Source organism: Diabrotica virgifera, chromosome 7 (assembly GCF_917563875.1).
Source record: "Diabrotica virgifera virgifera chromosome 7, PGI_DIABVI_V3a".
NCBI lineage: Eukaryota > Metazoa > Arthropoda > Insecta > Coleoptera > Chrysomelidae > Diabrotica > Diabrotica virgifera.
In genome coordinates, this window is record NC_065449.1 from 106,234,314 (window position 1) to 106,253,684 (window position 19,371).

At 31.9% G+C, this 19,371-nt stretch overlaps 1 protein-coding gene across 4 annotated transcripts in view; it reads right to left on the reverse strand.

Moving 5' to 3' along the window:
• The window catches only part of LOC114336379 (equilibrative nucleoside transporter 3), a 192,941-nt gene that overhangs the window by 43,916 nt on the left and 129,654 nt on the right, over positions 1 to 19,371 (reverse strand). For 2 of the 4 annotated variants that reach the window (XM_050655970.1, XM_050655968.1), the window contains exon 3: positions 11,032 to 11,284. The exons of the other annotated variants lie outside the window; for them this stretch is intronic. In XM_050655970.1, coding sequence (XP_050511927.1) covers positions 11,032 to 11,284 — 253 coding nt within the window. The remainder of the gene's footprint in view (positions 1 to 11,031; positions 11,285 to 19,371) is intronic. 4 annotated transcript variants of the gene reach the window in all.

The window sequence follows — 19,371 nt, forward strand, 5'->3', positions numbered from 1 at the left end:
CTAACCCGGACCGATTTTTATCAGACAAACATTACAACAATAAAAATGTATGTCCTTTATGCTGGATTTTCCAATTTCTTTTCAACATCTTAAAATATTTTCTTTTATCTTTCTTTATAAACATATTGTTCGAATACTATAATATCTTATATTTTTCAGGCTAATTTTATTTATATTAATAAACTTTCTTCGTAAAAATTTGTCGCTTTAGCGAATTCCTATGTAGTTCATTCGTTTCAATTTTCAATGTCAAACACATTATACAATGAGAGATAATGCGTATTTGTGTAATTTGATACATAATATACCTTAGTAAAAATGACTGGCATGGCAGACAACGCTCATTCTCGTGTTATCGAAACCAACAGGCATCTGTAGTATCCTTTATTTACTTGAAACTGTCTAGCATTGTTTAGAAAAGACTATTAAAAAATTATTTTTCAAACAATGGTCTTAGTCTTCACTCTTATTAAATAACATAAGTTCGTTCTCGTTGCGAGACGGTATTGTGTGTGTAGTAAAGTCGCATTGTTCGTTCCGCGTAAATATATTCAGATTTTGTGTTTGCGTGACTTTTTGTCTACGTAATGGCAATAAAACTTAAAATGTTGTTTTTGTTTCAAAATGATAACAAAAGGCAGTTTGGGCAATCGGTGCAAAGCTAAGAAAGCTAAAAATGAGACTCTCGACGACGCTTTGTATGTGTGGAACGCGAACGTGGTTTACAATTACAAGTGTCTGTGTGCCAATTATAACGGAGTTTATCTGTAAGCATACCATATTTTAATAATTTTTACCATTTTCTCCGGCTAACCCGAGTTTTCGATAACCCGGATCGGCCGCGGTCCCGATTAATCCGAGTTAACGGGGTTCCACTGTATTAACACTATCACACAGGGTTAGGTTAGGAGCTTGGCTAGAGGAGAGCGGACAGCTGCTCCAATTTGTTGCCTTTTACGATAAGCAGGAGAAGCTGTGGAGGTATTCTACTTAAGCGGCCCGCCTCCACACCGGGACGAGAAAAATATCTAAAAGTCCGAAAGCCGCCAGCCGCTTTGAATGAAAAAGTATTCCCAGAACTGCTTTATGACTATACTTGTAAAAGGGCAGTGCATACAATAAATAATATTTTCTGATATTTTTGTTTAGATTAGGATGAAAAAAGGAACTATAAATGATTAGGGGAGTGCAATTAGAACGAAAACATGCATTGTTTCGGAAAAATTCAAACAAGCTTATATTTTTCTAAAACTTTTTTGTTAGTTTATATACATGTTAAAGTAAAAAGTTCTACTCGCAGATTTGGCTGCTACCTAATTGTTTATTAATTGTTTAAACAATAACAATTTTTTTGTATAAATAATTTTAAAAATATCGTTTAATTCATCATTTTACTTTGATCAAATATGTTTCTATTTTGTTTTTGGTTATGCTGAATCCGAATAAGGCATTACAATTTAAAAATTCTTATACAGAAGCTCTTATACATTATGTTTGCGTAACTACGCACCACATGGAAAACTTTTTTATTGTCAATTTTACGAAAAAAAGTTATTCTTCATAAAATGCTCTACCTGGTCTAGAATCTAAGGTACAACCATCAGATATCAAACTTTTTTAGTTTTATACGAGGTATGTAAAAAATATGAATTTTTCTTAAGAGTTAAGTGCCGTTATTATTCACAATATTTTAATTAGAAGGATGTAACTGAACACTGAAACATATGTTTTAATTCCAAACAACTTTTCTTCATAACAATTTTCGATATTGTGAATTATAAAAGTACTTTACTCTTGAGTGAAATTCATATTTTTTGACATACCTCGTATAAAATTAATACAATTTTATATTTGACGGTTGCATCTTAGATTATATACGATGCAGAGTATTTTATAAAGAATAACTTTTTTCGTAAGACTGATAATAAAAAAGTTATCAATAGGTTCCAAGTTAGGCAGACATACTGTATAAGAACTAAAAAAATTTTTGTTTGAAAGATTTATTATTGTTGAAGCTAATTATTAAATGTATTATAGGTAAGTTTTACAGAAAAAAGTATTGATCATTTTGTATAAACATTTTTTTAGCTGGTAATTTTCGGTTTTTGTATTACATTTTTGTTATCCTTCTTAATTTTCTTAAAAAGAAATAGTTTATTTCATTTCTAAAGTAAAATAATTTAGTGAATTTTAAAGAATACATCCTTAGTCTTAAAAAACACCTACAAAACTGTAATAGATCTGTTCAAACTTGAGTAATACCGTCTTAACCCGCCAGTGGTCGCTATATGAGATTTTCCTTAAAGTTTCAGAAAATTGCGGACAACTTTTTTTCTGCGAAATTATACGTGCTGTAGTTCCTTTTAGTCTCCTAACTATCCTCCCTCGACAATCTAATATACTCGTCCGCTCTGATAGTGACTCAGTTTATTTGGTATCACCATATTGTTGAGTCAGTGCGCTTCATGTGAGAGATTCTCTCATCAAGCGACCACCGGCGTCACCAACTGTGTATAAAAATTAATTTTATGTTTCCCCTTAAAACATAAAATAATATCCTTTTATGATGTAATAAAAGGCGCCGTGGATGTGGTTGATGATATGAAAATCCTATATTCTGTTTCATGGGTTAGTTGTACATGGTCACTTATCATATATTTTTCAATGTTAAATATTGGCGGTATCGATAGTCACATTTTACACAAAGATAATAATAAAATAGAAAAATGTCGTGTCGTTTTAAAGCAAATGGCTTAATCGTTGATGAAACCTCAATTTTTTGTAAAATTTTGTAAAGAAAGGCAAAAGTTGGATATGTGAGAGAAAATCTCACGCGCGACCACTCGCGTTACAACTTACCTAGCGACCAATACCGGGTTAAAGTGGTGTTAAATCTGTAAAACTATGAAATTTTCAAAAATTACATTCTTTGAGACGTCGTATCATTTAAATTAAATTTTTGATATTTTTTTGAATAAAACATCGTTAAGTAAGATGTTTGAAAGGTAAGTTGTGCAAAATTTAGAATTTTATAAGAAACATTGTATTAGTTACACATTTTTATATCATTTTTAAACAAAATTCATGTAAGTCTCACTTTCAGCCCACACCGTACTTATGCCCATACATTTTATTTCTTTTTATTATAACCATAAGATAGTTTAATTATTCTTCTTTCATGTCCAATTCGTAAAATTTCATTTGATCGATTAGTTAAAGAATTACATTAAAATAACTCAACCGTGCACTTCGCCGTACGCTAGTTTACAGTGCGCCAATGTTGGTGAGAAGGGTGACTTTAGCGTTAAAAATAAAAAATTATAGAAGCTACAGATTTAATTTTAGAGAAATCTTTATAAAAGGTTTTTTTTGTAAAATTTTCTGAATTTTGCAATGGTCAAGTCAGTTTTTTTTTATAAAATTTATATTTCCGGAGTTATTTAAAAAAAAAACATCTAATCTCGCAGTTCATTTGTTTAATTAAAAATGAAGCACCCATTTCTCCAGTAGAACTTTTTGATATGTTGTTTATTAAACATTTCTTAATGAAATTACAAAAAGTTCTATCTTGTTTGATTTTTTTCGAAGTAAAAATCTATATGCACTCCCCTAGATAAATGAAACGCATTTTAGTATTATCAGGTAATAATAATAATAATTTACAGAATCATCTGAATCATTACTATTTAATTGTTTGAATTTATTTTGTTTTAAAAAAAGTATCACCAGTGGCCTGCTTTTGGCCGCTCCTATTGTCGGCCGCCCGTGTGCGATGCACACTTAGCACACATGCTAGCGGCGGCCCTGTCCTTCGCCGTTTCAGATATTTCAGTACAACTGTAGATAGAACCCACACTTTATTACTGTAATATTGACAAACCCATATTCGAATCTAATAGAATTAGTCAGGAAATGAAACTAAAAAAATGGCAAAGTCTCTCAATTTTTTCGTCCAACAACGATTTGTACAAAGATTTGGGATTAGGCTCATTTCACCCACTAGTTCATTTTCTATATTGAGCCGTTGTACGCTTTTGGTTTTTTAACCCTCGTAAGGCGGTGCTTAGATTCTTACGTAAACAACGATGCGGGGTGCATTTGCACCCCATCCGTATATCAATTTTTTTTATATGTGAACGTTGGAGAAATTGATTTGAAAGATAATTAGGACTTGTTCTTCATATTATGAAACATATTTTTACAAACAAAGTACTCATTTCTTCTTAAAAACAATATTATCGCTTCAAGACAAACACATGAAATTTTTCACAGTCTGAGCAACACAAAGTTTTTACACACAATACAGTTATGCCGGGACTTTCTGTCTTTTTTCTCTGACATAAATAACACCGACATTGTCCCATAGCTCTGTTAGTTCCAGCAGAAACGTTTAATTCAGGATGAAATTTTCATCATTTGCACCTTACAGTCATTTGTATAAAAAAAAAACATGTAAACGCAAAGAGTTTTAAATGCTGGAATGGGTGGAATGCGTTTAGAATTGAATTTAATGCGAATAAAAAAATTAACAAAAATCAAAAAAAATTATTAAAAGAGATAGGTGAAAAAACGAGGTCTGGGGTGTGGCTGCACCCCGCACCGCCTTACGAGGGTTAAGGGTGAAAACTACCCCTAATTGTAAAAAATTATAAAATAACATTTTAAATTTTAATATTGTCAACATTAAACTTTAATATTATATAAAAATTTGAGATTAGGAGCATCTCACCCTGTACTTCATATTCTATATCATACTCAAGTGTGTTGATTATTTTTAGGGGTGTAAACTACCCCTTATTGTCAAAAATTATATACAGACATTGTAAACTTTAATATGGGTAAAATTTGGTTTTGATTAGTTAAATAATGATTGTTTTATGCTAAAGGATATAATATCATATTTCAACCCTATAAAACCACCCTTAAAAACATTGCAATTTTTATAAGTAGATAATTTAATACATCTATACAGAAAAATGACGTCATTTAATTATAAAATTTCCGGAGTTATAAACAGTTCCCCAATCGGATCTCCGGGGGGAACGCAGTTAAATGATAAAAGCCTAACCCAATTGAACTTACGAAGTAAAATGAAGATCGGAACATGGAACGTGCAAAGTTTGTATGAAGCTGGGAAGCTGACTAACGTAATCCAAGAAGTAAAGAGATTGAAGATATATGTCTTGGGGATAGCAGAAACATGGTGGCCAGATGTAGGAAGGTGTGCTGTCGAAGGGGCAGTTATGTACTATTCTGGAAACCAGGATAAAAACCACAGAAAGGGAGTAGGTATAATAATCACGAGCAAATTATCTGCAACGGTAATACAGTTCTTCCCACTCTCAGACCGTATGGCCTTACTCAAACTGAAAGCCAGTCCAGTCAATATCAACATAATTCAGGTTTATGCCCCAACATCGGACTCAACAGAAGAAGATATAGAAATGTTCTACGCAGAACTTAAACAACTGCTTAGTAACGTGAAGAGACATGAAGTAAACCTCATAATGGGCGACTTTAATGCCAAGATAGGGAGAGGCAGAGACGACGATTTAATAGGCCCGTACGGCCTGGGAGAGAGAAATGACCGAGGCGAACGACTATATCAATTTTGCCAAGAGGAAGATATGAAAATATCTAATACCTGGTTCAAGCTACCACCTAGACGATTATATACATGGAAAGCCCCAGCGGACCGCCCCGAGAGTATAGTTCGAAACCAGATCGATTACATAATGGTTAACAAAAGATTTGGATCATCAATAACTAGAACTTGTACATACCCTGGCGCCGATGTTCCATCAGACCATGTCCTTCTCTTGGCAGAAATAAAAATAAAAATCACTAATATGAGGAGACCTAAACCAGAACCAACAATAGACTATGCTAAACTTAAAGATGAGAATACCAGAAGAGAATTAAGTATGAAATTAAACAAAGAACTAACAAAGAATACAAAAGTAGAACTAGAAAGAGAAGTTAATTTGGATAACACATGGAGAGCCATAGAGGAAACAATGACGGATACAGTTAAAAAAGAATTAGGTTATAAACAAAAACTACAAAAGAAAAGTTGGATGACTGACGAAATCCTGGCAATGTTCGAAGAAAGAAGAAAACATAAAAACCAAGGGAACCGAGACAAATATCGAGAACAACAACAACGCATAAGAAGAGAGATAAGAACGGCAAAAAATAAGTGGCTAAAGAAACAGTGTGAGGAAATGGAACAGTTACAAAAACTACATGATGACCACAACCTACATAAGAAACTAAAGGAGGTAGCTGGAATATACAGAAAAAAGAAATTTTCTAACTTAGAAAATGAACAAGGAAAAATGGCACAAGATGATAGAGAGAGGAAACTCATATGGGAAAAATACATCAAAAATCTCTTTGCAGACGAGAGGCCTGAGATAGAAGTCGTTCAGGAACAAGTGATAGATATTAACAACCTATCTGGTCCCGAGATCACAATTGAAGAAATTACTAGAGCAATAAATACCTCGAAAGACGGGAAAGCAGTTGGACCTGATACAATTCCTGTTGAGTTACTCAGATTGTTAGATGAAGAGGGAATTACGATACTCCAAAGATTTTTCAACCAAATCTATAAAAAAGGAAAATTCCCTGTCCAATGGCTTGTATCTACCTTTATCCCTTTGCCAAAAAAGAACAACGCAACAAAGTGTCAAGATCACTGACTGATAAGTCTGATGAGCCATTCTTTAAAAATATTCCTCAAAGTTCTTCACTACAGAATCTCCACAAAATGCAATAAGGTTATTGGTTGCTCACAATTTGGATTTCGAAAAGGCTTGGGTACCAGGGAAGCACTAGTTGCAACCCAAGTGCTAGCTCAGAACTGCTACGATCAAAGGAAAGATGTAATGATGTGCTTTATAGATTATGAAAAAGCCTTCGATCGAGTACAACATCATAAACTCGTACATATACTGAAACAACTCGACATAGATCAAAAAGACATTCGTTGCATAGAGGCTCTTTACTGGAATCAAACAGCTGTCGTCAAGGTGGACAATGAAACAACGCAAGCTCAAAAAATTCTCAGAGGTGTAAGACAGGGATGCATTCTCTCCCCACTACTGTTCAATCTATATTCAGAAAGTATCTTCCAGGAAGCTCTTGAGGAATGCGAAAGCGGCATCAAAGTGAATGGTACCTGGGTCAATAATATACGATATGCGGATGATTCGGCCTTAATAGCAGACAATATAGAAGACCTCCAAAACCTTCTTAATAAAATTGGAGAGCATAGCGAGAACATGGGACTTAGCATCAACATAAAAAAGACAAAGTTCCTTATAATCAGCCGTCAATTATGTCAACATCAAAATGCAAGACTAGCATATAACAACCAAGATGTAGAGCGCGTAAGAAAGTTTAAGTACCTGGGAACCTGGCTATGTGAAGACTGGATGTCGGATATGGAAATTAAATGTCGGATAGAAAGAGCCAGAAGTGCATTCATGAAATTCAGAAACGTCTTTACGAACTCTGACTTTGACCTAAACCTAAGATTAAGATTCACAAAATGCTATATATGGTCGGTGCTCCTATATGGCATGGAAGGATGGACTTTAAAAATAAACACAATGAATAAGCTAGAGGCATTTGAGATGTGGATCCATCGACGAATCCTTAAAGTTCCCTGGACCGCAAGAATAACAAATGAAGAAATCCTGAGAAGAATTGGTACAGAACGACAACTGATGTGCACAATTAAACAGAGAAAAACGGCATACCTGGGACACATAATTAGAAATGAAAGATATCAGTTTCTGCAAACCTTAATTGAAGGAAAGATCGAAGGAAGAAGGGGAGTGGGCAGGAAGAAAATGTCATGGCTCCGTAATGTCAAACAATGGACAGGACTAAAAAACATAGGAGACCTAATACATACTGCAAGGGATAGAGAAAAATGGTCAAACGTGATCGCGAACATCCATTAGTGGATTGCATAAGAAGAAGAAGAATACAGAAAAAAAAGTAGAATTAAAGAATTACAGAAACATCTATTTACAGAAAAATACAACAAATTTACAAATATGTACAAATACAAATACAAATAGTTTTTTAGTCACCTCCTATATATGAACTAGTTCTGTGGTATTATAACGGTATAGTATTTTTACTACAAAAACGTTATTACGTAGGTCAAAATTTTTGACGTAAGAGAACTGTCAAAACATTAGAATGTGACTTTTCATTATTGCCGTGTTTATAATAAACATAGCAATAATGAAAAGTCACATTCTAATGTTTTGACAGTTCTCTTACGTCAAAAATTTTGACCTACGTAATAACGTTTTTGTAGTAAAAATACTATACATATTATATGTATACATTGAAAATGCTCTATAAGCGGACTATTCGAGTTTTTCGAAAAAAAAAATTCGTTATAAAAGACATAGCTCCTTTATTTTTGGCGACAAAAAGTTTTGTCAAAAACGATTTTGTAGGATTTTTGAAGAGCTATAAGATTACGTAAATTAAATTCCTTAAGATCCCTTAGTTTTTAATTGGGGTGAGTTTAAAGGGCTCGATAATGGGGTGTTTTCTCGTAAATAGAGATTTTAAACAGCTATATTTCGCTACAAAGCTACAATTCAGTGGTTTGTCATTTTTTTCGTATCTCTACTATTTTCAGAGATATTTTGAAGAAAATGGTGAAAAATACGAAATTGCAAAAAATCAATTTTTCTTTAAACTTCAATTTTTCTAAAAATAGGCCTTTTAAATGGGTCAAACTTCTTGGGTGTATTGATAATACAAATATAAAAGGAATTACAGAAAGATGAAGACCAGTTTTTAATTAGGAGGGTAGTTAGCGGGTTGTTTTCACTGATTTTTTCATAAAGAAAAGCAGGTACCGACCTTTTTTTGGTCCTAAGTCACTTAATTTTTATGCTAGAAACTTTTCGTTTTTTCCTTTTGTAAGGTCTAATTATATCATTGAAAAAAGATTTTCTAAGTTTTCCTCGAAAAATGCAAAGTTTTCCCGTTATTTGGCTTTGCCAAATAACGGGACGTTAAAATCTAACCTTTGACATGCAGTACCTCGGTTTGTATTGGTCGTAAAAATATTTTAGAAATAGAATTTGGTTTGTGTTATTGAAAGACACAATTTTGATAGCTACAGGTTTTTTGATTAAATGCATATTTTCGAGTTATTATCAAAAAACTCTCTAAAAAAGTGGATTTTTTCGTCGAAAAACTGTTACTATACAGGGTGTCCCAGACTAACTTAGCCACGCTATATCTCTTAAAGGAATAGAGATTTTCGAATGGGACAAAAGGTGATATATTCTACTTGTAATACACTTTAATATAACGTACAAAAAAATCATCCCCTAAATAATCATCCCTTAGTTACAACCCCTAACTTTAATTTTTTTAATAGCACCTTATATATTTTTTTATAGTTTTGGATGTGGTCTTCTATCGTCTATTCAACACATTTTTTGAAAATAAAATCGGTTCGTAAATAACCAAGAAAATATCAGTTTAGTTTTGTTAATTGTGTGTCCCAGACTAATTTATCAAGGCTATATTTCATAAACGAATAGAGATTTTCGAATGGGACAAAAATAATCTATTACATTTGTAATACACTTTAATATGGCCTAGAAAAAAATATCCCCTAAATATTCATCCCTTAGTTACAACCCTTTACTTTATTTTTTTTAATAGCACCCTGTAAGTTAGGGATGAATATTTAGGGGATGAATTTTTTTCTACGCCATATGAAAGTGTATTACAAATGGAATAGATCAGTTTTTGTGCCATTCGAAAATCTCTATTCGTTTAAGAAATATAACCTGGATAAATTAGTCTGGGACACACAATTTAACAAAAATAAACTGATAGTTTCTAGGTTATATACGAACCGATTTTATTTTCAAAAAATGTGTTGAATAGACGATAAAAGACCACATCCAAAACTATACAAAAATATACAGGGTGCTATTAAAAAAATTAAAGTTAGGGGTTGTAACTAAGGGATGATTATTTAGGGGATGATTTTTTGTACGCCATATTAAAGTGTATTTTAAGTAGAATATATCACCTTTTGTCCCATTCGAAAATCTCTATTCGTTTAAGAGATATAGCGTGGGTAACTTAGTCTGGGACACCCTGTATACAGATATAATTCTGAATGACCAACTCGAGACAAACAGCTCCCCACTCCTCAACCTCTTCAGTTAAAGACTTAAAAAGGCAAACACATTGTAAAATATATCACTTGAGAAAGGCACTTTGCCGAAACAGCTGTAGTAATAACATAGTTGTAATAAATTTTGTGGAAGTATAGAAAACAAACATTTTTCAGTGTTTTATTGTGAGATAAAATGAACTTCCATCAAGTAACGGTCGAATCCATCAATTATTTAACTCGAAAAATATTAGTTTTACGAAAAAAATGTAAAAAACATTTTTTTCTTAGAATTGCGTTTTACATCGATTTACATGGTTAAAATTTAATAAAAAATTTCCACCCCCGAGATGGGTTGGCAACCACCCCCAAGGTTTTAGCGTACAGCGGCATAATATAGAAAATGATCCCTGACTATTCCCTACCTGCTGTGAAAATTTCAAGTAAATCCATGCTAGACGAAAAAAATTGCGAGCCAAAATGCTTCATTTCCTCGACTAAATAAATGTAGAGTAATTCCAAATCAGTTTCATTATACAGTGCGTCTATAAAGTAACGCATAAATTCATTATTTCGTAAACCAGCGACATTAATGAAAAATCCAGAAACGAGTCGATTTATATTTTTAGATTCCTATTTTTTGGCATATATATCATACTAGTGACGTCATCACGCCCAGATGGATGACGTCACTAGTATGATATATATGCCAAAAACCGTAATTTAAAAATAAAAATCGACCTGTTTCGGGAATTTTCCTTAAAGTAACCGGTTTTGGAAATAACGAATTTATGCATTACTTTTTGGACACAGTGCAATTTGTGTAATCTTATTTGTATTGGACAACTACGTACATGAATCTGTGTTAATTTGAGTGAATATTGCAAATATGGCAAACACTAAACCAAGTAACACTAACGCAGCCAGACTTCTTAACATGGATGCTATTTTGTGACCATAAAATGTCCACAGTATTGTACAAATTACCGATGGTATTGTACCACCAGCCATGAGTGCAGGCTGGAAATATACCTGCAATCTAGTTCGATCTTGTCCTTGTGTTATTTCATCTCCTTGCGTTACATTTCTAAATTTGTACATCCAATACTAAAACAAAAAATTTTATTACCAAAAGAGCACAATATTCATTTTTATAAATAAACAAGCTGAAAATGCGAGGATTATCATAAAGAAAACATTGTTTATTTACGTATTTAAATTCATAATATGTAGAAAATTGCTATTATGAAAAGTTGTTTAGAATTAAAAGCTGTTGTAATGTGCAATTATACCTTTAAATTTAAATATTGTGAAATATAGGCAAAAGGTACTTTACTTTTGAGCGAAATTCATATTCTTTGACGTGCCTCCTATAAAATTGATAAAAATTGATATATGATGGTTGCATCATTTACCATGATGATCTTATACCACGAAGAGCTTTTTATGAAGAATATCTTTTTTTCGTCAAATTAAAAATAAAAGAGTTATAAATGAAACTGATGTTGGTATCCGTAATTTGAGAAAAATCTTCAAATTTTTTTTTTCATTAGAAGGATGTAATTGCCTAATATTAGAACATAATTTTTTATTCCAAACACCTTTCTATAATAACATTTTTCAATATTGTGAAATAAATAAAGGGCCTTTACTATTTAGGAAAATTCATATGTTTTGACATACCCCCTCTTTTGAGACAGATAAAATTGATATCTGATGGTTGAATCTTAGACTTTAGGCCATGCAGAACTTTTTATGAAGAACACCTTTTTTTGAAGTTTCCCATAATATGTGTCCAACTTAAGTGACACCCTGTATATCTTCTTTCTCATTATCCTTAGTGCTTTTCAGGGCGTCGGATGAACACTATGTATAATCTTCGGGCTCAGTTGCAGGATCTATCGCCTTTTAGTGATACACCAAATTTAAGCTGATAATTTATTTCTGTAAACTGACACTAGTTTCCAGGGAGACGCTACTGTACTGACCGCTTCGTATAAAGTTTAAACTAAGAATCATGATGAAATTACATGTTGATTGTTCGAATTGAATTCAATGAATATATTTAAAAGCACATCTTAACTCGAAGGAATTAATCTAAGGTATGCTCTTTATTAGCTGCAGGATAAATTAGGTCGTAGCCCACACGACTTTTAAACAAAGCTTTTTATTTAGTCAGCAAAATTAATGTCCATTGCCAAAATATTGTTTATGATTTGCAACAATTAAACAAAATAACTAACCCGCATATGTGTAAATATAATAACAAATTGTTTAATATAGGATATGAATGATGAATATTTGAGATTAAACATACTGCTCGGTGACAAATAAATCCGAAGAAAGCGTCAGTAAAGCAACGACAGTAACATGCTGATAAGATATTTTTAACATAATAGTTAAATGTAATGTGTGATGTGAAGACACTAATCTTTGAACAACTCATCAATCCTCAAACTGCACCTTATGTAGTGAACCCTGTATATTTACATAAATAAATATAATGTACATATAGTTCTTTCACTCTTACTTTTCCCAGGCATGAAAATATTCACAAATTACTTTTTATAGTAGGTCTCTTTTTAACTCACAGAAACTAGTATCGCAAAATTAAGCCGCTTGTCCATAGAAACCACCAAGTTAAACAAGGATAAACAACAAGCCATGTCTCTGATATCTTGTTCAATTTGAATTTTGACGTTTATGATATTAAGTGAAAGTGACATTAGCACATTTTGTCGTATTTGATTTATTTGCATTTATTGTTCATTTGGTTTTATAAATCAATACAATTTTATTTATTTATCAATAAAGTTTATTTGGTTTCATATCTAATAAATAAATTTTATAATAAATAAATATAATATTTCAGTTAAATAAAGGGAAAGTTACAATTCTTATTTTTCGGTCCCCCGACAAAGGCGAGTATTATTAATATCGTAGTATTGACATCTCAATTTGTCAAGAATTTGCATTTGTATTACTGTTTCCCCAAAGGTTCGATATATCAAAAATATTAATATTTTTTTGTAATTTACTCGATAGTTTTATCAACCATAGGTAATATTAAATCTTCTTAAAAATAGTAACTTTGTTGTGACTTAAAAAAAATTATTACCGTTCTATATATATCTTTATATTCGTAGAATAAGTCTGTATGGTGGTCAAGCTGTTTAATGTTGAGTTCATCACTCTCCTCAATAGTGAAAAAAGATTAATGACTTCAAATAAATTAATTTTATAAAATGCGATCACGGGATAATAGCCGGGCGACTACGAACTGCCCCACGCTACCTAGGTACCTAGATAATATTTTTGTGTACATATTATATAGTTTTTATTTTACTTTATTGTATTCAAAAAGGAGCTCAATTCCCAAAGCATGAGCGAAAATTTTAAATGATTAAATAATAAAACTATAATATATAATCGAATAAAGTTTCTTTATAAATCTACATGAACTTATATACAATAACGAAAAATACGGCTAAACAATATAATATAATAGCAATGCTTAATTCTAACGTATGATTAGTGGTTAAAATAAGTAAGAGTGAACACTATATTTTAGATTTTAAAAGTCTCGAGTTTTAGCGAGACACATGAACAGCAATTGATATTTATATATAAGATGAAGATATTTAAATGGCTATTAAAAAAGTCGTTCTCGAGTTATAAGTGTTGGTAATTAATACAACTTTCTTTTGTTTACATATATAGATGTAAAATATTTAAATGGCTATTAAAAAATACCCGTTAGAGATAGAAAAGTGAAAAATTAGGGTTTTATGTATCTTTACTTTCCACATCATAAGTAAAAAAAGAGTTTGTCCGAAGAAACAGAAAAAAATATCAGGGGGCCAACCCCCCTTATGACCTACGGGTATGAAAAACAGATAACAACCTATTCTTAGACCCGCCGAATACACGTGTAAAATTTCATAAAAATCGGTCAAACCGTTTCGGAGGAGTATGGCGACAAATACTGTGAAAAGAGCATTTTAAACATATAGATGTACAAATTTTGGTGGCTACTAAAATGACTATATAAAACCGTATAAGCCTTCCCTAAACTTCTACAAATAATTCAACATCAAAATTAGCCAAATTGGTCCAGCCATTTTCGTTTTTCAGCGAGACACACGAACAGCAATTGATTTTTATATATAAGATGAAGATATTTAAATGGGTATTAAAAAATAACGGTTAACGATAGAAAAGTGAAAAATTAGAGTTGTATTTATCTTTGTATTCTACATCATATAAGTTTAAGAGAAAAAAAAATTAGTCCAAATAAATAAAAAAAATATCAGGGGGCAACACCCCTTGTGACGTACGGGTATGAAAAATAGATAACAACCTATTCTCAGTCCGGTCGAATATACGCGTAAAATTTCAAAAAAATCTGTTCAGTCGTTCTCGAGTTATAAAAGTGTTGGTAGCAACATGACTTTCTTTTGTTTATATAGATGTAAAATATTTAAATGGCTATTAAAAAATAACGGTTGGAGATAGAAAAGTGAAAAATTAGGGTTGTATGTATCTTTACGTTACACATAAATAGAAAAAATATCAGGGGGGCAACCTTCCTTATGACCTACGGGTATGAAAATTAGATAACAACCTATTCTTAGACCTGCCGAATACACGTGTAAAATTTCATAAAAATTGGTCAAACTGTTTCGGAGGAGTATGGCAACAAATACTGTGAAAAGAGCATTTTATACATATAGATGTAACATTTTGGTGGCTACTAAAATGACTATGTAAAACCGTATAAACCTTCCCTGAACTTCTACAAATAATTCAACATCAAACTAAGCCAATCGGTCCAGCCATTCTCGAGTTTTAGCGAGACACACAAACAGCAATTGATTTTTATATATGTATAAGGCTAGCTGATCCGGTGAACTTCGTTGCACCTTATGTACCTTATGGAATTAGATAATGTGTCATAATTCAATAACTAAAAAATAAACAGAACCAAAAAATATTCAAAAATATTACGTATAAAAAGAGTTGAATCTTCCATGTGCAAAACCTGTAGACAATGAGCCGGGATAGGCAAAATTTGCTAGGCATTTTGGGCAGCATAAGAGTCTATAACTTGAATAGTAGAAAACATTATGCCGTAGAAACTATTATGCCGTCACTTTTTAGTGGCACATGCATCGACGCACTGTGGTTTCAAATGAAACGTGGTCTTGAACCTTTAAAAGCGTATATGGTTCATACACTTCGGATTTACCTTCGTACTTCGGATTTACCTTCGAAACCGGTAGAGGTGCTTGCTACACTCTCTGATTGGACTAGAATACTAGAATATGATGCGGCTGTATTTTCGGTTTGCAACGAAATTGAAAATGGTTATTCATTTTTTATTTACATGTTTACTCTGATTTAGTGTTGCCCAAATGCAAGTCCAAGACGAGACTTGGACAGTCTTGGTCTTGGTCTTGCACCAGTACACCTGGTCTTGGTCTTGGTCTTGGTATTGCACTCCCAGTCTTGGTCTTGGTCTTGGTCTTGCAGCAAGAGTCTTGTAAGTCTCGCAGTTACCCACTAGCATATTGCTATTTATTAATAAACAACTCGCATTAGGTGGATTTGAACCCACGATCTAAACTATCCCTGCCTATACTATAACTAACTGGGCTATCTACCATGTCCCACGGGAGTCAGTCTGTTCCTTAATAAACGTTTGCATTTAATAACCTGACATGTGCTAAAACATGGTGAAAACACAAAAAATCAAACAAATGACATAAACTTATCTAGACTGTATTTTAAAGAACATTATCTGTCTAGAAAGGGATCGATGGACTCTCACATTAGGTATATGAAATGAAATGGAATAAAAGAGTTCTACAATTTGCCATTTATTCAAATAAAAAATAAAAAAAACAAATTAAATTACAGCACAGTACGCAATAGCTTTGACACTATTATTAGTTGAAAATTTTTGTTTGCTATTAGTTGAAAATTTTAAGATTGACTTTTTTTAAACAAGAATTAATACAAAGTAATACACGCAGTTTAATTATATAACATTTATACAGAGTGAGTTTTATGTATGGAACGCCTCAAATAACTCGGAAACGACTTGAACGATTTTTATAGAATTTGGTGAGTAAAGGTCTTCTAATGCGGCCGATATTATAGTGGTAATTACAGATTGCATAAGGGAATTGGTAATAGAACACCCTTTATATTTTTGCATTTTGAACCATAATAACTACTAATTAATGGCGTAATTTCTGAGTTATTTCTATATTTATTTAAAAAAAAATTAAACAAATTATAAAAATCAATTGTTTCAGCCCTGGCAGACTTATTTTAGGTTCTTTGATTCATATGGAACAAAAAAGGTCTTTTGTAGTTTTTGTCTAAAGTTATTCGTTTCCGAGTTATAAACAATTTAAAACTGAAAAAAAAAATCGAAAAATGACGATGTTCAAGGCTCAAAAACACAAGTAATAGCTATTTGTATAACAAGGGAGGAAAGTGCTACTTTTCCTCCCGAGAATGAAGTTTACTGCCCGACGCGTAGCGGAGGGCAGTATTCATTTAAGGGAGGAAAAGGCACTTTACTCCCATGTTATACATATGGTTTTTCCACCTTCCTCAAATAAGTCATTTTTTCATTTTTGCTTAATTTATTTTATGTAACTAACCAATAAAATTTATTAGAACTAAATCTAACAAGTAGGTACAATATAACCGTCAACTGTCAAATATAAGTCAAATTATTAATGTAAACATTGTTAAATCAAAATAACAATTTACTGTTTTTTACCATTCTGCAAAATACCGAGTGTTTTATAAATAAATGTTAAAATGTATAGATACTTACGTAATAGAAAATAGATATTATACAGGGCGTCAATAAGTTATATTTCATGAATGACATACCATGACGTTACTTTTACTTTTCCTCCCTAGGGAGGAAAAGTACAACTTTGCTCCCTACAATCAGGTCCGGAAAAGTATACTTTCGGTAGAGGTAGGTGGAAAAAAATATTATTTTCGAAATCTCGAAGTGCCTAAACTGAAGTTTAAGCTTTATTTATCAGTTGTCGATAAGTAATTTGTTTATTTCATTTTAAAAAACATTGTTTTTTAGTTTTTAATGCAGCCCGATCACCCATCCTCTCATAAGTTCTTCATTAACAATAAAAAAACAATGGCAAAATCACACATCGGCCAATATCGCTTTTTATATAATATTAAATATCTCTTTTTTTGAAATTTGAAGGTTTTGTAACATTTTACCGTGCGCGAATGGACTATACATGGTAGCCAGGCATTATCTTATTTAGTGCTTTTTCAGAAAAAAATTTTGTTTGGCCGATTGATCTAATATCTAATTGCACACCCTGCAAAAAGTAGGACGTTTAGTCTTTACGATATGGATAAGGAAAAACAATTGAGTTGTTGTCCGTAACAGTGAATATGGTATTCGTATTATATTTTTATCACCTTATAGGCGACATGCTTCTTTAAAAGTTTCAATGCGATATTGTTATACACACAACACAAGAAGATTATTTTATGAAAGGTTGCTATTCTCAAAATCTAGACAATTGCTCAATTGTATTTAATTTCGGAGCGAAGGCGTCGTCTGATATTATGAATTTTATGAATTCATTAGGAAAGAATGAAATATTTTATTTTTACATTGTATAATAATTTATTATGACCTCTGAGTACGTATCCAATAAATAAGTGTTCATATTTTTAATTCGGTATGTATGTTCATCGTATTGTTCATAATGCGGATAAATCCATTTTTCCAAATTTTTGTTACATATTTTTTTGTATCTCGTAGTCTCTAAGCATATACCCGAGCTAATATACAGGGTGTAACAAAAATACAGGTCATAAATTAAATCACCTATTCTAGGACCAACAATAGTTCTAATGAACCTAACTTACCTTAGTACAAATATGCATATAAAAAAAGTTACAGCCCTTTGAAGTTACAAAATGAAAATCGATTTTTTCCAATATATCGAAAACTATTAGAGATTTTTTATTGAAAATGGACATGTGGCATTTTTATGGCAGGAATATCTTAAAGAAAAATTATAGTGAAATTTGTGCACCCCATAAAAATGTTATGGGGGTTTTATTCCGTTAAACCCACCCAAACTTTTGTGTACGTTCCAATTAAATTATTATTGTGATACTATTAGTTAAATTCAATATTTTTAAAACTTTTTTGGTTCTTAGTATTTTTTCGACAAGGCAGTTTTTATCGAGTTGCGGCTTCTTTTGTAATTAGTTTACGTAGAGATTTTATGGGGGTTTTGTTCCTTTAAACCTTCCAAATGGTTGTGTACGTTCCAATTAAACTATTACTGCGATACCATTAGTTAAACACAGTGTTTTTAAAACTTTTTTGCTTCTGTGTATTTTTTCGATAAGGCACATTTATCGAGATGTGACTTCTTTCTTAATATGGTTTAAAATATACCTAAATATGTAAATCATAAATTAATTTTCCTATTATTATCAAGTCTCCATAATCGTACTTAGCCATATCACAGATGAACATAACATATGTGGCCATATACAAATATGTGGTGGATTTGATAAATTATATGCAAAATATTTCGACAAATACTGACTTTTCGAAAAAGTACCAAGAGGCAAAGAAGTTTTTAAAGCATTGTGTTTAACTAATGGTACTACAATTATAATCAAATTGAAACGTACACAAAAGTTTGGGGGAGGTTTAAAGGAACCAAACCCCCATAAAATTTTTATGGGGTGTCTAAATTTCACTATAATTTTTTCTTAGGATACTACTGCCTTAAGAATGCCACATGTTCATTTTCAATAAAAAATATCCAATAGTTTTCGATATATTGGAAAAAATCCATTTTCATTTTGTAACTTCAAAGGGTTGTAACTTTTTTTATGTGCACATTTGTACTAAGGTAAGTTAGGTTCAATCTAACTATTTTTGATATCAAAATATGTGATTAAATTTATGACTGTATTTTTGTTACACCCTGTATTATTCCATAAAACGACACTCAAACTGCAAGACGCAAGAGTCTCGCAGGCTTGGTCTTGTTCTTGCTCAAGTCTTGCACGGTCAGTCTTGGTCTTGGTCTTGCTAAAATAAGGCGGTCTTGGTCTTGGTCTTGGTCTTGGTCTTGGTAAAACGCAAGAACAAGACCAAGACT